This window comes from Takifugu rubripes, chromosome 16 (genome assembly GCF_901000725.2).
Source record: "Takifugu rubripes chromosome 16, fTakRub1.2, whole genome shotgun sequence".
In the NCBI taxonomy this organism is placed as follows: Eukaryota; Metazoa; Chordata; class Actinopteri; order Tetraodontiformes; family Tetraodontidae; genus Takifugu; species Takifugu rubripes.
This window is the reverse complement of record NC_042300.1, coordinates 12,566,974-12,586,588: the sequence shown is the minus strand read 5'-3', so window position 1 is coordinate 12,586,588 and position 19,615 is coordinate 12,566,974. Positions and strand designations below refer to the sequence as shown.

At 45.5% G+C, this 19,615-nt stretch overlaps 3 protein-coding genes across 8 annotated transcripts; all 3 read right to left on the bottom strand.

The window, feature by feature from the left end:
• Positions 1-11: 11 nt before the first annotated feature.
• On the bottom strand, positions 12-2,984 carry LOC101079761 (microtubule-associated protein RP/EB family member 3-like). Of its 2 annotated transcripts, none has more exons than XM_029849841.1 (7): positions 2,917-2,984; positions 2,314-2,441; positions 2,069-2,214; positions 1,685-1,844; positions 933-1,075; positions 495-648; positions 12-174 (listed from the first exon to the last, which is right to left on the bottom strand). In XM_029849841.1, exons 2-7 carry the CDS (start codon positions 2,432-2,434, stop codon positions 149-151), a joined length of 750 nt encoding a protein of 249 aa, XP_029705701.1. In that variant the 5' UTR covers positions 2,435-2,441; positions 2,917-2,984; the 3' UTR covers positions 12-148. The 2 variants fall into 2 exon arrangements, with proteins under 2 accessions (XP_029705701.1, XP_011610602.2); XM_011612300.2 differs by having other exon boundaries at positions 499-648.
• Positions 2,985-3,603: 619 nt separating this feature from the next.
• Positions 3,604-7,628, bottom strand: LOC101063456 (microtubule-associated protein RP/EB family member 3). Of its 5 annotated transcripts, XM_011612301.2 has the most exons (8): positions 7,483-7,626; positions 6,226-6,429; positions 5,973-6,100; positions 5,728-5,873; positions 5,343-5,502; positions 5,110-5,252; positions 4,678-4,827; positions 3,604-4,609 (listed from the first exon to the last, which is right to left on the bottom strand). In XM_011612301.2, the coding sequence occupies exons 3-8, from the start codon at positions 6,091-6,093 to the stop codon at positions 4,544-4,546; spliced, it is 786 nt and encodes a 261-aa protein (XP_011610603.1). In that variant the 5' UTR covers positions 6,094-6,100; positions 6,226-6,429; positions 7,483-7,626; the 3' UTR covers positions 3,604-4,543. The 5 variants fall into 5 exon arrangements, with proteins under 5 accessions (XP_011610603.1, XP_029705698.1, XP_029705697.1 ...); XM_029849838.1 differs by having other exon boundaries at positions 5,110-5,502; positions 6,223-6,429; positions 7,483-7,628; XM_029849837.1 differs by having other exon boundaries at positions 5,110-5,502; positions 5,973-6,097; positions 7,483-7,628.
• Positions 7,629-8,866: 1,238 nt separating this feature from the next.
• Positions 8,867-18,998, bottom strand: LOC101063232 (dihydropyrimidinase-related protein 5; the record flags this gene model as incomplete). Its single annotated transcript, XM_011612299.2, is given in 15 exon segments — positions 8,867-10,504; positions 10,583-10,763; positions 11,033-11,240; positions 11,321-11,463; positions 11,619-11,760; positions 11,883-12,039; positions 12,123-12,198; positions 12,271-12,315; positions 12,431-12,499; positions 12,586-12,765; positions 13,129-13,236; positions 13,238-13,288; positions 15,052-15,201; positions 15,381-15,495; positions 18,868-18,998. Coding segments are annotated over 15 exon segments (1,842 nt in total), but the record flags the coding sequence as incomplete, so codon positions are not given.
• Positions 18,999-19,615: the final 617 nt, after the last annotated feature.

Genomic DNA, 19,615 nt, shown 5'->3' with positions numbered 1-19,615 from the left:
TTGACCAAGGATCAAAGATTTTAAAAGCTTTAAAACTGCTAATCACAGTACACACAGAACATAAATAAATGAGCGTCACAGGCAGCGTGCTGATGGACAGAGCTGTGATTCTTAGCTCTCCCAGTGGTCTCCCTGCTCCTCATCTTCACTATCTTCTGGTGGTGCGAATCCATCCTGGAGAAGGTGGAGGTCAGTGAAATGAGGACTGAAAACACCAGACTCACTACTCGACATGGCTCATTATACCTATAAAATGCCGTTTTGTGTGTTTTTCAGAGTTAATTTATCCTTGAAAAAAGCTTATGCAGTTTGATATTTGTCTAAGAGGAACAATCTTTGACATGGATAATCAAATGATTTTATTATAAAAAAAATATTAATGTATATTAATCTTTTTTTAAATGTTACATTTAATGTGATCTTATACAAGGTATAATAAGATACATTTCTTGTCACTACATGGTGTAACTATTGAATAATTCAGTGTTATTTACCTACCTCTGTAGCATATAACACTTCAATGATTCTGCTGATCCCTGGGTGGTCGTTTTCATGCTCCTGGCAAATGACCTCGATGTCTCGGAGTTTTCTAAAGTAAAAGTCTCGCTCCTTTTCCAGCCCCTCCACACCCAGCTTCAACTCCGACAGCTGAGAAGAAAAAGCATCACCGGTCACGTTCGGCTGGTTTACAGCTGTGGGGCTTATGCTACCTAGAGAGCTCGTGCAGATCTCCAGGACCTGACACGATGCTGTAATGTGAAATCTGCATGATATCAGTGAAACGTGCAGTTTAAACATTGACTGGAGGACGTGAGTGAACAAGCGTCACCTGTCGGTGGACTTTCTCCCAGCTAACGTTTAACATTCGCTCTTGCTGAAACTGAGGAACCGCAGCTCATGGAAGCTGAAGAAGGTGAATAAGGCAACGCTACCTGCTGGCTGAGCACCAAGACTTCAGCATCGACACCGTTGCGGGTTACAGATGTGGTCCTGCGAGGCGCTGCAGCGCGTGTTCTGTCTCGGGGGGTTGGAACTGGCTTCACTGCTGTAGGAGATGGAGATGATCTCAGGGAGCCTAAAGGTGGGACGCAAACATGCACAGATGTTGGACAGATGTGGGCTAACGTGTCGCTGGTCAGTAGCTTCTGCTGGTGTTCCCTCCTGACCCCCAACATGGGCGCCGGAATCATGTGACTCCTAGTTTCACACCCTTACAGCCAAATAGTCAACACGTCCAAAGCAGCAGCCTTAAGCTGCCTGCAGAGACGGTCCAAGCTTCGGCCTCAGGGGAACCGTCTGCAGCGTGAGTCCATTGTGTAAACTCAGTGAATAATTCCATTGTTGGAGCCGACTTAGAGAAATGTACGACCACTAAACCAGGGCCAAAGGTTTATTTGACCAGGAACTTATTTTCTGAAAGGTGATTCAGATGGATGTGGTTAGTCTCATTTTAGTCTTATTTCCATGTAAACAGGCTTCATGACAAACTGATGTTTTAGTTCCTGACTCAGAAATAAAAACTCTGGAAGCAAAGAGCACACACGTGCACACACGTGCACTCTGAGCCCTTTACCTGAGCGGGGGTTCACCTGAGCTGCAAGTGGAGGTGTGGTCGACAGAAGAGGGGAGCAGAGTGAAACGAAGGCCGTGACGTCACGCGCTGACCTCAGGTGTGTGTTTGTACCTGGGTGGGATGGAGGCAGCGTGGTTTCCGGGCCCTGACGGGTCAGTACCGGGTCGTAATCTTTCCCGTCCCAGTTGGCATCGAAAAACTTCTTGAACCACTGAAGGAACTCGAAGTTGTCTTGAAATTTCCCCTTCACCAGCCTCTCCACGGGGACGATCTGAGGGGAAAAGCATGGAGGAAGGAGAGAAGGAGCTCTGTGATCACTCACCCCCAGAAAAGTGTGCATCACTGGAGGAACCTGGAGTTTTTCTAAAATATCCCAAATAATTCATCAATGCTTTTTTTTGAAGAAGGATCAGTGATAAAAGGGTGAAGCGTATCAAGTTAGTCTCCGTGAAGCCAAATTTGACATTTCAACAAGCCAGATGAGGGTCCTTTTACCTTGTCTACGTCCATTTTCTTGAACGACAACTGTAAGATCTTGAAATTGTAGATGTATTCGTGTTCCAACTTTGCATTGAACTTGACTTTCTTCATCATGATGCATCCTGGAAACAGCATGTCCATGAACTGGCAGTAAGCAGTACCTGGAACGGAGAAACACAAGTTCAAAAGTCCCTTTCAGGCTGCAGGATGGTGAAGAGCAGATGGACGAAGCAAACCAAGATAGACGAGCGTGTGTTTACCTGAACACATCTGCTCGATCTTTGTGTAGGTGAGCTGCAGAGTATCGTTCACCCACGCTAACATGTCATGTCGACTCAGGTTCTCTGTGGTCATAGAGGTAGAGAAGACGTTCAAGGCCATCCTCCTGCTTCTCACACACACATAAACATATGCATAAATATACACTGTTGGAAGAATTAAAGTGATCTTCGTGTGTTCAAAAGCTGATAAATCCTTTGTTTTGGGACAGGTAGGTCGGTTTAAAAGACGCCCACTTGTGCTGGAAGCTGTTCAGATAAACCAGCGTTTACGTTGGACACATTCAATTAAACTGATGGATTCTGCATCGCTGCAGACGTCCTTTACTGGCTGGCTGTTTAAAATAAGACACGACATCATACGTCTGATATTAATTAAACTATATTAATATAAAACTGCATATTAACATTTTACTGACCTCTCATGGAAGGAAGTGATTAAAATGGGTTTTTTTTCTTTGATTTTTTAAAATTGTGTATGTGTAGTACTGCAATGAATTTATGAAAAACATGAACGTGCATTTCAACAACAACACACACACACACACACATGACAGACTCAAGTGTCTATTTTCAATATCCTACCTTGGTGAATATTGGATTTCTGGAGTTGCTCGGTGTGGTTGAGGTTATCTGACAGTCGTATTGATGCCAGTTGCAGTACAATACAACAGTTGTACTCGAAGATGTAGTCGAATCAAAGCTCCTTTGACCTTTGAAAGATCACTGTTGAAGCGCGTTTTGATCTTCAGAGTTGTACTGCTCATGGTCCTCCTCGTTTCAACGTTTCAACAGTGACACATTTAGACCTTTCTCTAGTTTGGCGGCACCCAGCGGCTAAAATCACCTGTGCACTCTTGTTTTAGACATAAAATTGTCACTTTCACGATCACCTCCTGTTAAATGCCAGCAGGACAGTGATGGTGATCAAGGTTCCAGTTGGTCAGCATCCAGGGAGGGTCGTCTTTACCTGTCGACCCGGCTGAGCTCCTTGGTGCGTGCACGCCACTGGGGTCTACACACTGGTCTCACTATTTCTCTGCATTATATTAATCAATTCTTGATGTGGACGTCCGGCAACAGGAGACCAGAAAGGCAGCAACAAAAGGATGGGCATATAAATGATCATGCTCTAAATATTGTGCAGGGAACTAAGGTCATGAGGAAGTTGCACTGACACGATACTATAAAACACCCATAAACTCTGAGTGAGAGAACGGCAGCCTTGTTTTCTCACCCTTCTTCAGCCTTTATAGAGGAAAACTAGCAGCGTGTTTTTGTGCTTTCCTTTTATTTGTGTCCTGGGAGTGCTGCTGGTGCTACAGGTGCCTAGCAGACAGGCAGAGGCAACAATCACCCGGGAGAGCAGAGAAACCAACACCACAAGAAAATAACAGCGGATGTAACCTGGAACTAAAACACAGGCAATTGTCTGGTTGTGTCTCACTTTTCCTTTGCAATGTTTCCTTTTGCTCATTCACACAACTCAAAAGTTGCCATTGCATGAAAAATAGGCATTTTTCTTCAGCTGTCCACTTTTATAACTCATACAAATGTCTTTAAAAGGCATCTAAAATATATATACAGTATACATATAATCATCTTTCTGTTGTCTTTAAAGCTACATCCAGTCATTTTGAATCATTTTAATTTGTCCTGCTACATTTATCACAAGACTTTTAAATCCCACACATCCCCAACTGCATGTTCTAATAGTGCATAAAGCAAATAAGGACAAATAAATAACATCTAAATATCTGACTCCATCTTACGTACCAATAAGACCATACTGGGCACCAACACCAACATTTCACCTGATGTCTGCCATCTAAATGTGTCACAAATGTCCGAATATAATGTTTTTACTGGCCTCTTCTTCATACAATCAGTTATTGATGTGAAATTTGAGAATTAAATACAATAAAGTGAATTAATTGGATAAGAAATATTGCTTAGTTGGACACAACTAAAACCTTCCAACCAGCAGCAGTCACAGTATGTTTCAAAGTGCATGTTAGAGCATGTGGCCTGCCTCTCCAGACAGTTGGCACTGTTAGCACACTACTAGCTCCAGGCTCTCAGTGTGTTAGATTAGCTCAAGTGAGGGGGAGAGTTAAATTAAAATACAAGGGGAAACAATCATCAGGTGGGTTTCAAAGATGAAGGAGGAGGTCTGGGGAGGTGACGCACGCTGATGGTCGGAGAGCCGAGTTCAGAACTCCCCGTGATCTCCCTGCTCCCCATCTTCACCCCCTTCATCCGGTGGTATGAATCCTTCCTGTAATCATTAAATAATTTAGCATTTTATTAGATTTACTTTCAATACAAAGCCACGCCGCTGGTTACCTCTGTAGCATATAACACGTCCATGATTCTGCTGATCCCTGGGTGGTCGTTTTCATGCTCCTGGCAAATGACCTCGATGTCTCGGAGTTTTCTAAAGTAAAAGTCTCGCTCCTTTTTCAGCCCCTCCACACTCAGCTTCAACTCCGACAGCTGAGAAGAAAAGCATCACCGGTCACGTTCGGCTGGTTTACAGCTGTGGGGCTTATGCTACCTAGAGAGCTCGTGCAGATCTCCAGGACCTGACACGATGCTGTAATGTGAAACCTGCATGATATCAGTGAAACGTGCAGTTTAAACATTGACTGGAGGACGTGAGTGAACAAGCGCCACCTGTCGGTGGACTTTCTCCCAGCTAACGTTTAACATTCGCTCTTGCTGAACTGAGGAACCGCAGCTCATGGAAGCTGAAGAAGGTGAATAAGGCAACGCTACCTGCTGGCTGAGCACCAAGACTTCAGCATCGACACCGTTGCGGGTTACAGATGTGGTCCTGCGAGGCGCTGCAGCGCTGTTCTGTCTCGGGGGGGTTGGAACTGGCTTCACTGCTGTAGGAGATGGAGATGATCTCAGGGAGCCTAAAGGTGGGACGCAAACATGCACAGATGTGAGGAGCAGAGTGAAATGAAGCGTGACATCACACGCTGACCTCAGGTGTGTGTTTGTACCTGGGTGGGATGGAGGCAGCGTGGTTTCCGGGCCCTGACGGGTCAGTACCGGGTCGTAATCTTTCCCGTCATAGTTGGCACTGAAAAACTTCTTGAACCACTGAAGGAACTCGAAGTTGTCTTGAAATTTCCCCTTCACCAGCCTCTCCACGGGGACGATCTGAGGGGAAAAGCATGGAGGAAGGAGAGAAGGAGCTCTGTGATCACTCACCCCCAGAAAAGTGTGCATCACTGGAGGAACCTGGAGTTTTTCTAAAATATCCCAAATAATTCATCAATGCTTTTATTTTGAAGAAGGATCAGTGATAAAAGGGTGAAGCGTATCAAGTTAGTCTCCGTGAAGCCAAATTTGACATTTTAACAAGCCAGATGAGGGTCCTTTTACCTTGTCTACGTCCATTTTCTTGAACGACGACTGTAAGACCTTGAAATTGTGGATGTATTCGTGTTCCAACTTTGCATTGAACTTGACTTTCTTCATCATGATGCATCCTGGAAACAGCATGTCCATGAACTGGCAGTAAGCAGTACCTGGAACGGAGAAACACAAGTTCAAAAGTCCCTTTCAGGCTGCAGGATGGTGAAGAGCAGATGGACGAAGCAAACCAAGATAGTCGAGCGTGTGTTTACCTGAACACATCTGCTCGATCTTTGTGTAGGTGAGCTGCAGAGAATCGTTCACCCAAGCTAACATGTCATGTCGACTCAGGTTCTCTATGGTCATAGAGGTAGAGAAGACGTTCAAGGCCATCCTCCTGCTTCTCACACACACACACACACACACACACACATATGCATAAATATACAATGTTGGAAGAATTTAAGGATCCTTGACTTGCTCCTGTGTTCAAAAGACAAGTGTTTCAGACAAGAAACCTTCCACCTGTGCTGGGTGTGTGTGGGCCGTGAAGTGTTCAGCGACACCAGTGTTAACGGCCAGGCTCTCCACACGGCACCGAGGCACGAGTTCACCCGCTCCGACACTAATCTCCAACGCCGCGTTAATCCTTTCAGGCCAGGTCCAACATGATGAAACACGTCATTGTTCACAAAGGCAGCTGAGATCAGCAGTAACGTGACAAAACAACTGAAAAGCAATAACAAGTGTTTACTGTATTGTACTGTGCTGTCAAAAACAGACATCCTATAGGAGGCCCTGCAGGCAAATCTATCCCTGATTAAAGGCCTTGTTAATTTGGTTATGATGATGGCCAAGGTGGAGTTGATAGTCTTGCTTTAGTAGGCAGGCTGGAGGAGCTACATGTTTCAGGCTAGCACGACAGGATGCAACCAAAGAGGACTTGGACCGGCAACTGGCAGATTATTAGTATTGAATTTAAGTGACCCGTTAAATAAGCAATCATTTTCATTCTTAACTGTAATTGTGTTTGAACTGCAGTTCACCCATTCAGCTCTTTAAGTCATTTGTAAATTCAAAAAGAAACAAATAATCACGTTAAAATGATACAAATTGAGAGTGATTATTTGGCTTGGTTGAATGGGTTTCTGAGAAGTTCCGGTGAAATAAGCAGATAGAAAAACTGCTTTTATTCAGGAATACGCATAGATTTGTGAACAGTATAGCACAACAATATAACACAACAGTCTCATACCGAAAGTGATGAGGGCATATTCTCGCAATACCTCAGTATGTAAAGAAAAAAAAGACTTAAATCTGTAAAAAATAAACGCGCATTAATTAGCAACAAGCTTAGCTTGGAAGCTGCGTGGAAAGTGCGCAGGATCAGCACTTAGTTACTTCGTTGTTAACCATAGAGACCCGTGTGGGTAGTTTTGGTGACTGGTGAAAGTCACTGGTCAGACTGGGAGTTCGGCTGATGCGCCTGCGGGACCAGACTCAAACACTTTTAAATTCCAGCTATTCGATGTCACAAACTACGCAAACCCGGTTTTTGCAGTTCGGTGCAAAGGCTCCCCATTTAACATCAACTGGGACCCGTCAACTGGGACGAGACTTTAGTCTGCGGTACCTGCGTCAGATGGCCTTTTCCATAAAAACGCACCTACATCACCCGCGACCGAAAATCTGTTACCGTCAATCATCGAGATAAACAGAAAACCTCTTTCGATCAGCAGATCTGGCAGTAAAATGTCTCTTTTCCCAATAAAGTCTACTTACTGACGTGCGACAGCTTCTTTGGAATAGCGGATGAGGCTTTTGCTTTCACAGATTCTCTCCCGAGCAAATTCCGCGAGACCGCGCGACTAAGCTGTTCAGCGGTGCGCATGCGCCGCGCAGTTTCCGCGTTTCTCCATTAGTTGGGGAGAAACTGCTCTCAGCCGGAAGCCATGACGGCGCATCCGGTCGAGACGCCGCCGCAGACCATAGCTGTTTCCGAAACCACACACTCGTTCCCTATTCACTAATCACGACATGGGGGACATGGATTGAGTGAACTACGTAGTGCACTCAGTTTAAAGTTAGTATTCGGACAACGGCGTCATTTACGGCGCACGTAAAGTGACGTCATGTGTCGCATAATAATTACGAACCAGTCGCCGGGAAAAGTGGCTAGGTCCATACATTAACTCACAAATACATTCAGCGGTCATTTTATGAAAATGCAATGTTTCACCCGATAATTAGCTTTATATAATAAAATGAAATATTAATGTCAATAATAATTACTTATTACCTAAAATAATTAGTGTCCCTTGACATTTTCAAGCCAAGACGTGATGACACATTCTCAAGTCATATTCAGCTGTAGTGAAAACATTTAATAAAGCAATTTTTCATCAAAAAATGGATCCAGAGCTACTTTTCATCTTTGTAAATATTCTTTTACTGAGATTCTGTCACCTGGTGAGGATCAGACGATTCCAAAGAACAATTTTAAGTGAGGGGTGGGGGGATCAGTGAAGATTGATTGATTTTTTTAAAAAACACATTTATGTTGTAATATTTTAAGATGATCATATTGGACACCTGCTGAAAAAAAATTCTCATTTACAAAAATTTCATATATCAAACCGCACAGTAGAAATTACGATAAAAAATGTATCCAATCAGCGTGTTACCATAAAGGCTGATGAGATACATTTTCCGAGTTAGGGTGTTCGCTTGTACACTACTTTTTACAGTGCATTGTGGGATACATTGAGTGCACTACATAGGGTACAGCGATGCTCACTAAGAATTCGGACACTATTTGAAAATGGCGTCCACACTATTGAGTGCACTATGTAGGGTATAGGGGGTGGTTTCGGAATTGTATCTAATAGATTTAAAATTAGATCGGGAAGATTTATTTAGAGGCCGATTACTTGTGAATCCATAAAATTACAGATTATTCTCAGAACGGCTCACAGTTGTTTAAGAAAAAAAAAATCTCCAAATGAACATCAAATATCAACTTGGATCCAAACCAGAATAAGCAATCATCGTCAGATAGTCAGTAATGAGGCAGTACTGGTCACAGTTTCTCCAAAATTCATTCGTTATGAAATTACTTTTAAGCCATATTATAACGGCAAATGGAGACATTGATCAATACAAGATATGCTTTTAGCCTTTTATTTTTTTGCTATTACTTCAGTGTTAAGAAACAAGCAGCCACTTACAGATTCAACAGGTTCACAATCCAACACAAGTCTATAAACACACACTGACCGCTCACAGTGCCTTCGAGACAAGAAAACCGTCCAACGATAAAATAATGCAATTAATTGTAAAAAAACGAAACAAAAAAACAACCCATAACAGCACCAGTTGTTGTGAATCTGCTGCGTTCAGCAGCGATGTAACTGTTTTCATGTAGTGCTCCACATGCACGGCATGGGGGTGGAATTGCATCGGCACATTTATTCTTCAAACAAAGAGGACACGACAAACATCCTAGGTTTATAACTCACAGACAAAAAGGTGGTCATGTATAAATAAGATTTCTGGGTAGAAATGAACGTGAAAGTGGTTTTCTTCAGCTTGTGCAGCTCAATCTTCCTGCTGTGGAGACTCAACTCATTAAAAATCATTAAACTTTCATTATTTTCCTTCAAATATAGACTTTCGAAATACACTCTGCGTCTTCTTTTCTTTCCCTTGTTTTTCCATGCAGGGCCGCAGAATTTCCTAAAGTGAATACAGAAATGCCTCGTTTCCACAGACGAACTGATGTGTTTGCACCAACCCTTCGCATGTGACTGAATATTCTGGATGTTACTGGCCTCGTCTGATCTCCTCTCTAGAGTGAGATGAATGCCTGACGACTCACATTAAGACGCGCTGCTCGTATGGAAAGCTTTCATACTAAGAGACAGAACTTCCTGTCGTCGTTCTTTAAGGGAGCTGCTTGGAGTCCTCCAGCTCACCGCCACAGTCTCACAGCAGAACTGACTTAGTGGGTTCAGTACTGGGACCATAGCTACTGTGGGGTGTGTCACACGACTGCATCGAACTCTATAGGTGTGTTACAGGTGAGGCAGGAATGTTTCCGAGGTGAGGGAAGGTTTCAGTGAGTCAGTGAACACAAGTCCGAGTCCGACTCTAGAGAGCGTTGTCAAGATCACATGGTGCTCAGAGCAGTTGGATTTCACCACCACACAGTTGAAACACTGGGAATAAGAACACTTGACCAACCCAGTGTGCAGCAGGAGGCCGAGCACACTGGGTGTCTCCTCACAAACGATACACGCGGCGACAAAATGAGCTAAAGCGATGATCTACACGGGGCATTATAATACTTCACTGAACCCAGGTTTACTGTTATTAAATATTCTGGCCAACATAACTTCAGCTAAAACCATTAAAAACTGTACTGGTTTTAATCTTTCACAGTTTCGTTTGTGGAGGGTGATAATGAGCCAACTTCACGTGATTTGACTGATTTTGGCGAAATTAGCCCTAAACTTTCTTTAATTTAACATTCCAATTAGCACAAAAGAGTCCATTACTGTGGAAGTTTTAAACGTCTCTCTGCCACACCGATGAGCAGGAGTGGGGCTCGTCCTGAATTTACGTTCCCTGCTTGATATTTAATCTGTGAATGAAAATCAGTGCAGTTTTCTGGATGTACAAAACAAGGTTTCAGATGGTTTCAGCTCCAACACTGGTGATTACCAGATCCCACTAGAACGGCCACCAGGTGGGGCCAGGATCCGGGCAGAGGACCTCTTCGGAATGTGGTCGTCGACTTGGGACCCTAAATCAAACAGGAACACATCTGGAGGACCGTATGGAAACAATGTTGCCGATGATTATCAGGTGAGCGGAGAACTACCTGAGAGGCTGAAGGAGGATTCGTGGAGGTCCCGGATCCCCACCTGCACACGAGCCGCGTTGAGTCCTTTGCCGGATGTGTCTCCATCTAGGGAGCCTAAACCGAGCTCCTTCATAGCGTTGGCCACCTTGGCCACATCGCCAGAGTAGGGGTCCCGAGCAACCCCTTTATACGCCTGAGTCTGAAACACAGACGGGAGGGCTGAGAGGGGAACGCTGAGGGGAACAGCCCGGTCAAATCAGGTAACAATGTTACAATATTCTTCCTGTTAACATTCGAAGCTGCAAGTCGAAAAGATAGATTTGACTTACGCAGATCTTAGCTGCACCAGACTAGTCCCAGCTAACTAGACACTGTACATCTAAGTGGTGCATTCGTGTCTTTACCTGAGACGAGACTGTTGCCTGTAAAACCTTTGGAGAGAAAAACAACCCCGATATTTAAACACACCTTTTCTCTCTGCACCATCTTCTTGTAGAGGAAGTCAGGGAAGGTGCGCTGTGGATAGAACTTCCCGGACCCCTCAGCGCACATGAACACGCCGTTCTCGCAGACCAAACGTCCTCGGCTGATGGTTACCAGAGGAACGCCGTGGCAGCGCATCCCCTCGTACAGGTTGAAGTCTCCGCCCTGCACCTGAGTGCTGACAGAGATTGTCCTGTTGATGGGAAAAAGGTTAACAGTTAAGGGTTGACAAACAGCGGAGAGCCAGGATGGGAATATGGCGGAGCCGTTCACCTCGTTGCATCTGGGTCCCACACCACCACGTCGGCATCTGCGCCAGGGATGATACGACCTTTGCGAGGGTAAAGGTTGTAGATCTTCGCAGCATTAGAGCTGGTCACAGCCACAAAACGATTCTCGTCCATTTTTCCTGTAACCTGTAATCAAGCATTGTGTTAGAATTAAGGTGGGATCATAACATAAAAGGAGGCGCAGAAGTCTGGACACTGTCCAATCATTTAGAATCATGATAAACAAGATAAATAACCCACTTGAGCATCCTGAACGCATGCGCATGTTTACTTAAACGTACCACTCCCCGTTCCCAGATGACACTCATCCTGTCCTGGACTCCGGCCACTCCGTGAGGGATCTTTGTGAAATCATCTTTGCCCAAAGCTCTCTGCTTGGTTCCGAATGGACGGTGCTCTGACGCCACAACGCTCAGAGTGTCACTGAAAACAGGGTCGGTTTGACCTTTATTATACCGTCTGTAAGCCGACCATGGGGCCGTTATTTCTTCACCTCTAGTACAGAAGGCATCTGTATTCGAGATATTCCTGTGATGAGAACGTACTTGCCAAGCAGACCCATGAGGTAGGCGGGTGTGTCTGGGTCGATGCGCAGCGGGGGGGCGATGACGTGAGCCGCAGCGTGAGCCCAGTCCTGATGGTAGTACTGCGATCCATTCAGGACCGCATGAGCAACGGTGGTCTCTGCGTGTACCACCTTCCCTGTGTAGACAGAACACAAGGACCCCTTTATATCACCCCCACGGGAACCGGCCACCGTTCTTTCCTTCGCCAGTCCAAGTCACCTTGCATCTTAGCAGCAGCAATCATATCTCCAGCAGACGCACTGGACACATTCACCAGGTATATTGGGCAGCGAGCCTGTAATTACAGTTGCAGTCCAATTAGTGCAGCACAGATTGGGTATTAAAGTAAAACACTGTGTCTGCTTACCCTGTTGGCAATGGTGACAGCCCTATGAGTGGCCTCAGACTCCAGCTACAGACAATAAAACATCAGAGCGACTCAACAGACATTCATACGTGAGGGCGTCAGTAATATCTTAATATTGCCAAAAACCAAATAAGGGAATTATGACAAAGCTAACATCTACCTCTTCTGGTCGGCTGATTTCAATACCCTCCGGTCCACTGATGCCCAAATCCAGAGCTTCTTTCTGACTCTAGTGGCAAACAGAAAAAAAAATCACCTTTTAACTGGGCAATTACTGTATATGCCTATGCTATTTGGCCATGTGTAGGTCTGCACCTCTGCCACCAGCTCTCCGTTCTCTGCATGGACCCGTGCGATGGCGCCGATGTCCTTACAGGTCTGCAGCACCTGGTAGAGCTCAGAGTCCTTCAGCATCATCATGTCTTTGTAGGCCATGTACATCTGGAAGGAGTTCACTCCGTGCTCCCTCACTAAGGTTTCCATCTCGTTATGCACCTGATCAGAGCAGGGAAGCAGAGGTTCTGTGTGTGGCGGGTGGATTAAAACTAGTACGTTAAAGGGCTGAGAAAGAGAGGAAATTGGAAATGGTCACAGGCCAGAGGGTCAATATTAAAGGATCCTACACACTCAAGGGTCAGATGATAGAGTGCTGTGACTAAATGATGCACAGTGACACATAAATAAATCATGCGTGCTCACGGAGCATGTGTGTTAACCTGATTCATGTCGTGTTTAATCTAGGTCGTCAAACATTGCTGCTTTCCTATTGAATAGAGACCCAATAAAGAGCTGATAGTGGCACATTTCCAAAGGATCCTCATTTTAGATGTATCCACAGTCCCTGCAGGGTTCTCGTACCTTCGGTCCCCACCAAGTGACCCCGACGTGCAACGCGTAGTCACAGCAGGCCTTGGCGTCGGCCAGAGCTCGGCTCTTCTCATAGGCGTCCAGCAGGGAGCAATGTTTGCTCCGGTAAAACCAGAGCCAGAACCATGGTGGTGCCGCCCATCAGAGCCGCCTGGGGAGGTGAAGGGAGACCAGAGGTGAGCATGAGGGGAAGGAAAAGTGGATTAGACTGACACAAACTGGAATTTATTGTAAACCCATGGATGGTGTTTGACCTGGTGACCCTGAGCGCGTCTGTCCCCGTGATTTTTCATCATCTTCTGGTCTATTAACTTGTTTATACAAGCAGAAACAAAAACATGCACTGGAATGTTCCTCTCACAGGCATCGTGTAGATTAATGCAAATTACAACATTTCATGATAGGTTCTTTGAAGAAAGAAGCCCTTTTCTAAACGAAACAGTTTAAGGGGATGGAGAGAACATGATAAAATGTTAGTGGAGGAGGGACTGAGTTTCAGTCACTTTGCCTTAGTAGGAAATACATTTTTCTGTAGCCATGGCAACAGCTACCATGCAGCCGTGTCTACTGCGTGGCCCCTGGAACCTCCATTTTACATCTTCGAGCAAAAATCCAACATAAGATTGAAATTGCACCGGATCTGATGGGAACACTGGTAAAACATCCTAATGACGTCATCAGTTCATTAATAAGTAAGAACACATGAAATTATCAAATATCAACAAAGTCACGAGTGTTAGAAACAAACCAAGGTAGCAGCTCAATACACCGTCTTTAGTCACAATGTTCCACCCGTAGCTTCATACGGCCTTTCACCACGCCACCGAAACCAGAACTTTCCTTCCCCTTCTGTTCTTCGCTGATCCTGGACAGCACAGCTCAAATGACACGCGGACCCCCCGTTTCATCCTGAGCCCAAACCCCTGCTGTGAACGTAAGCCCCTGACAAGAAAGTCACGCACAAACGTGCATTTGTCCAGCTTTTCATACACTTTTTAGCACTTTTTGGTTTGAACGCAGCAATTTTGTCTTTTCTGATAACGCCTGAAAATGAAGGCCACCTTAATATTAATTCTAGAGGGAAATATCCATTCTTCAACTAAACTCGTTACTAAAGGCAGCAGCTTTGAAAGCAGAACTTTGACTGAATCATACTGGATGAAGAGGCTGTCAGAGTCAGGCAGAGGACCACGGCAGCTCTGTGGTCACTGATCCTCTCTGCAGAGGCTCCACAGGCAGAACTAAGAATTCATAGCCATTATTACTCAGACTTGTACAAAAATGTACGGCCAAGTCTCTATATCCACGGATAAGCCATCATGCATGGTGAAAAGATGAGGGGAGAATAGTTCTGAGGGTCGTCACAGATGCTTGTGGTCACATGACCACACATTTGTTCCCTCTAATTTCCACATTAAGAGCCAGGGTTAGTTGCCATGGTAGCGAGGTCACTGAGTAGGGGTTCGGCATTGGGGGTTGCTGGGATAACGCTGCTATACTGACAATTCAACCCCCACCCCCCAAATTCCACTCACCCTTCAGCTGGAATTCCTTCACTGAGACTCAAAGTCACTGATACGGAGACAGAACTGCACACATCAGTTATTATAGGACCAAAGACCCTCTGAGCACCAGCACTACAACCATAGCATATTAAAATGGGCAGCAGCAACGGCAAATACAAGCAGTGACGTGCACATATAAGACTTAGGTTGACCTTTGACCTGATGTGCAAGCTGAAACCGCAATAGCAGCAGCTTTGAATACTGCACACACACATTTATATATATATATTTGTACAGTACTTAAACAGCCTAAAATTCATTTCTATCAAGCAAACAAGAACAACAGGACCCTCGTGTGTGTGTGTGTGTGTGCGTGCACGTGTGTTTGTGTGCGTGCACGTGTGTGTACCTTGGTTCCACTGTAGAAGTCATCCTGAATAGCTGCATTCATGAAACTCTCCTGCAGGTGCACGCTGGTGTCGATGCCACCAGGTAACACCAGCTTCCCAGATGCATCGATCACCTTGGCGCCTCCTGGGATCATCAGTTCCTTTCCAACCTTTCAGCAGGATCACGAAAATATGAATCACAAAACCTAACGTGACTGTCGCCAACAGCACATCACTGATGAAACCACATCAAAAATCTCTTCTCCTTACTTCCTGTAAACAGGAACCCTAACCCTAACCCTAACTCCATTTCTACTAACAATGGTTTATGCATGTAAATGTATCCTACCTGCTGAATGATGCCATTTTCAATGTAGACGTCTGCTTCCTGGGTGAAGTCATCGTTGACCACCTTCCCTCCTTTGATGAGGATACGCATTGACCCCATGTTGACAGAACTGCTCCTGCCAGAGGAACAGAAGATGAATTAAAAGGCCTCTCAGATCACTCAAAGATTTAGCAGACAAGCTGGCCAAGCTCTCACGTCAGACAATACACATCCAAAACTGGGGCAATGAGCAGAGGTTGCTCTACAAACACTCCTCTGTGTGTGTGTGTGTGTGTGTGTTCTGCTTGGATGGCTCTATGCAATGTGTTTGATGGCAGGATACAATAGCTTCCAAGTCCCCAGAATCAACTCAGTGTGATGAGAAAGACAGGAAAATGGTGAGCAGAACCATATGAAGGCACATGAAACCGGAGGCACGGCCAAAATGACGGGACAGAGACGACTCTGAGGTGGTGACGAGCGGAGGGTGGAGTGAGGGAGGTGAACATGGTGCTGGGAGTGAGGGAGGTGAACATGGTGCTGGGAGTGAGGGAGCTAAACATGGTGCTGGGAGTGAGGGAGCTAAACATGGTGCTGGGAGTGACGGAGGTGAACATGGTGCTGGGAGTGAGGGAGGTGAACATGGTGCTGGGAGTGAGGGAGGTGAACATGGTGCTGGGAGTGAGGGAGGTGAACATGGTGCTGGGAGTGAGGGAGGTGAACATGGTGCTGGGAGTGAGGGAGGTGAACATGGTGCTGGGGAGTGAGGGAGCTAAACATGGTGCTGGGAGTGAGGGAGGTGAACATGGTGCTGGGAGTGAGGGGAGGTGAACATGGTGCTGGGAGTGAGGGAGGTGAACATGGTGCTGGGAGTGAGGGAGGTGAACATGGTGCTGGGAGTGAGGGAGCTAAACATGGTGCTGGGAGTGACGGAGGTGAACATGGTGCTGGGAGTGAGGGAGGTGAACATGGTGCTGGGAGTGAGGGAGGTGAACATGGTGCTGGGAGTGAGGGAGGTGAACATGGTGCTGGGAGTGAGGGAGGTAAACATGGTGCTGGGTGGGGGTGCAGTATGGAAAGCAGTGCCCTAAAGGCCTGGCATCCAGAATAAAGAAGACTGGTTTCCTGGGAGATGAGGGCTGGAGTGCTATCCGTGCAGAATCCTACACACACACACACACACACACACACACACATTCTTCAAATATACAAACAACCTATATTTTCCTGAACTTTGTGTGTGTGGGAAGGCTTTTATTAAATGAATATTATGTGTTCTCTTCAGGGTCATTTGTTGCCTGACTGTGATATTCTGATGATATTGTCACACACACACTGTGTGAGAGTGTGTGTGACACTCTCACACACACTCTCTGTGAGACCACTCCTCCAAATTATCTCCTGAGAGTTTGAGTGACTACATCAGGCAACTACAGTCTGACAGCTTCCTCAACTCCAAAGACCACCACCCGTGTGTGTGTGTGTGTGTGTGTGTGTGTGTGTGTGTGTGTGGTTCATGACACTGGCTAAATGAGAGACTTTGATTGAAATATTACTGTATGACTGTCTGCACATGTCTTTTTTTGTGTCCAGCTGTCCAGCACCCCCCCCCCCACCCCCACCACACACACACACACACACACACACACAGCTGATATATTCCACAAAGTCACATGTTGAGAGGTGAATATTTCCTACTGCAGTCATGTTTATTTACACACTATTCTGATCAATTCGCAGAATGCACGGAGCTGTAATTGATCTGAATCTCCAAATGATCAATGATGAGAACGATCCCATCGGCGTTCCTGCCATCATGGTTTCGGAACACCCGCCTTTCAAAACCTGTATAAACAACACTGTTATCACAACAAGTGTCATCGGTGTATTTACTTAATACCTGGAGCCTCGATGAAGAGACGGCACAAACTGTGTGCACGTGTGCATGTGTGCATGTGTGCACGTGTGCATGTGTGCACGCAGCAGCAGCAGAGTTATTTATAAATGGTGAACAAATGTGCATCAGACAACTTTACATTCAAATGGAGACACGAATAGACATGGAACACACACACACACACACACACACACACACACACACACACACACACACACACACACACAGAGAAAAGAAACAGAGGTCCATGGATGAATAAGCCATTTGTAAATTACACACCTAAACAGACAAGTACAGGAACATTTGCGTCACTAACTAGGCCACCACTCGGGATGAGGCCTTTTTGTGGCCCATCAGATATTCAGATCTTTTGACTGATCGTTCCTTCTGCCTACCATCTGTTTCTATTAATCAGACATAATAGAGCTAAAATAACATAAATTGCTTTGACAATAATTGTATGAATATGAATGCAACATGATTATGTTCCATGAGAATTACTGTCTGTTAATCAAGGGAGCATTCTGCTCATTATTCCCAGCCTCGGGTCCTTGGACGTCCTTTTAATTACAGTAGTTGTTCTCATTTAGATATTTGCTGCCATGAAGCAGAGAGATGAGCCATAAATGACAGCTGATGGGCGATGTCAGGTGAGGTGACCAGGATCTCCAGACAGTCACTTCCTGTGCTACGCTGCACAAATACGGCAGAACCAGCAGGAAAACTGCAGCCACTTGGGGTCCAGGTGGGAGTGGTCGGGGCATTAATCCTTAATGCCTTATTCTGCTCATATCCTAATCTAATGAATATGTTAACATGTTTTTAAAAATCTGATTAATTCCAAGACTGTAGTCTTTTCTCCTTTATCATTTCAGGGCCTTCTTTTCAACCATCTACAACCGAATGCAGATGGAACAAAATCAGCACCAGCTGATGATGATGTTATAAATTCATCGAGCTGCATCCGCCACAATTCTCACCTGAGAAGATTTTCTGACCCGCAGGGATGAGAATAGATCTACAATCCACGGATAAAAGGGCTCAAAATCACCTGCTCATTGCTTCATGTCTCACGCCATCATGACGCGTACACGCGCCCACGCACACACACAGCCCTGTTTGTATTAATAAGACTACAGACCATCATATCACATCTACCATGACTCGATCTGTGTGGTAAAACAGTCCAACCGAAAAAGCGACAGCCACACTTATATAACGCCCAAATCACGCGCGCGCAGCACACGCACGCACAGTGCCTTTGACACGCAAACTACGCACGTAGTTCTCCCCTGGAGCTCTCATCGCAGTCTTTCATTTTACCCCCTTTAATGCATCAAAACGACGCCTTTCTCTTCGGAGGAGAGCATCCGAAATTCCACCATGCAAACGAAGACATGCAGCATGCTCCTAAAATCATGAACTAATAGTGCACGGGAAGAGGGATTTTTCTTTTTTCTATCACAAATTGATCCAAAATGATCCGGTTGCTGCTGAAGTGAACTGTTTTAATGTCCTTGAAGAAACAACAATCCTGAATTAAACGTGTCTGGTCCGATATTCTAATAAACACCTGCTGCCGCTTCTGGATTCTTAATTTGGCCATTTTACCGTTTTTCCTCCCGGATTCCAGGACGCGCCTCGGTCGGTACCTTCCTCCTCAGCCGTGCGTGTGTGCGCGAGGACAGCTGGCGGAGCGCGAGTCGCAGATGCTTCAAAGGCGAGAGACCGACAGCAGCCAATCAGGAGCCACTTCCTCCCAATCAAAGAAAGAAAGCAGCCAATAGGGAAGGACATGTTCTGTCCGGAGGGGCTCGCGCTCCCAGGGGCGTGTCTCGCGCTCCCAGGGGCGTGTCTCACAGCGTTTAAATGACTCCATCCAAGATGTCTGATATAAACATTTTATATAAATGATAAAAGCAAAACATGCTTCATTTAATCTAAAGCAGCTCGTTGGGGGCTTGTTATTCTCCTGCTGAAATAATATGAGAAAAAACAGGAAAGTAAAAGATTTTTATCTTTTTTTTAAACTGAACTACTTAATAAAATATGCATCCCTCATTAGTGAGTCACGGGGTTTGAGTGGCCTGATCTTTTGATCCAATTGAATCAATCTTTATCTGTACAGCATAATAACAGGGTCAGTGGGGTCAGAGGTCGGCAGGTCAGCGTGCAGCTATGAGGTCGGCGATACTTGTAGATGGATCCAGAGAGAGGCGGAAAGGCATCTATCTTTAGGAACAACAGCTTGGGCCTCCAAAGGCAGATTGGTCTGATGGAGGTGTAGAAATATAATAAAGATGATTTAACAGTGGTGTGTAGAGTAAACAAGGACGGGGGTGCAGGACCCACCGGTGTT

Excerpts from the sequence above, each read along its gene's own strand:
- LOC101079761 (XM_011612300.2), bottom strand. The coding sequence starts at position 2,434 with ATGGCCTTGAACGTCTTCTCTACCTCTATGACCACAGAGAACCTGAGT. Across the intron at positions 2,215-2,313 it reads GATCGAGCAGATGTGTTCAG|GTACTGCTTACTGCCAGTTC; the intron begins GTAAACACACGC and ends TCTCCGTTCCAG. Across the intron at positions 175-498 it reads AAGTGTTATATGCTACAGAG|GATGGATTCGCACCACCAGA; the intron begins GTAGGTAAATAA and ends CACCTTCTCCAG.
- LOC101063456 (XM_029849838.1), bottom strand. The coding sequence starts at position 6,093 with ATGGCCTTGAACGTCTTCTCTACCTCTATGACCATAGAGAACCTGAGT. Across the intron at positions 5,503-5,727 it reads AGAAAATGGACGTAGACAAG|ATCGTCCCCGTGGAGAGGCT; the intron begins GTAAAAGGACCC and ends TTTTCCCCTCAG. Across the intron at positions 4,828-5,109 it reads TCTTGGTGCTCAGCCAGCAG|CTGTCGGAGTTGAAGCTGAG; the intron begins GTAGCGTTGCCT and ends TTTTCTTCTCAG.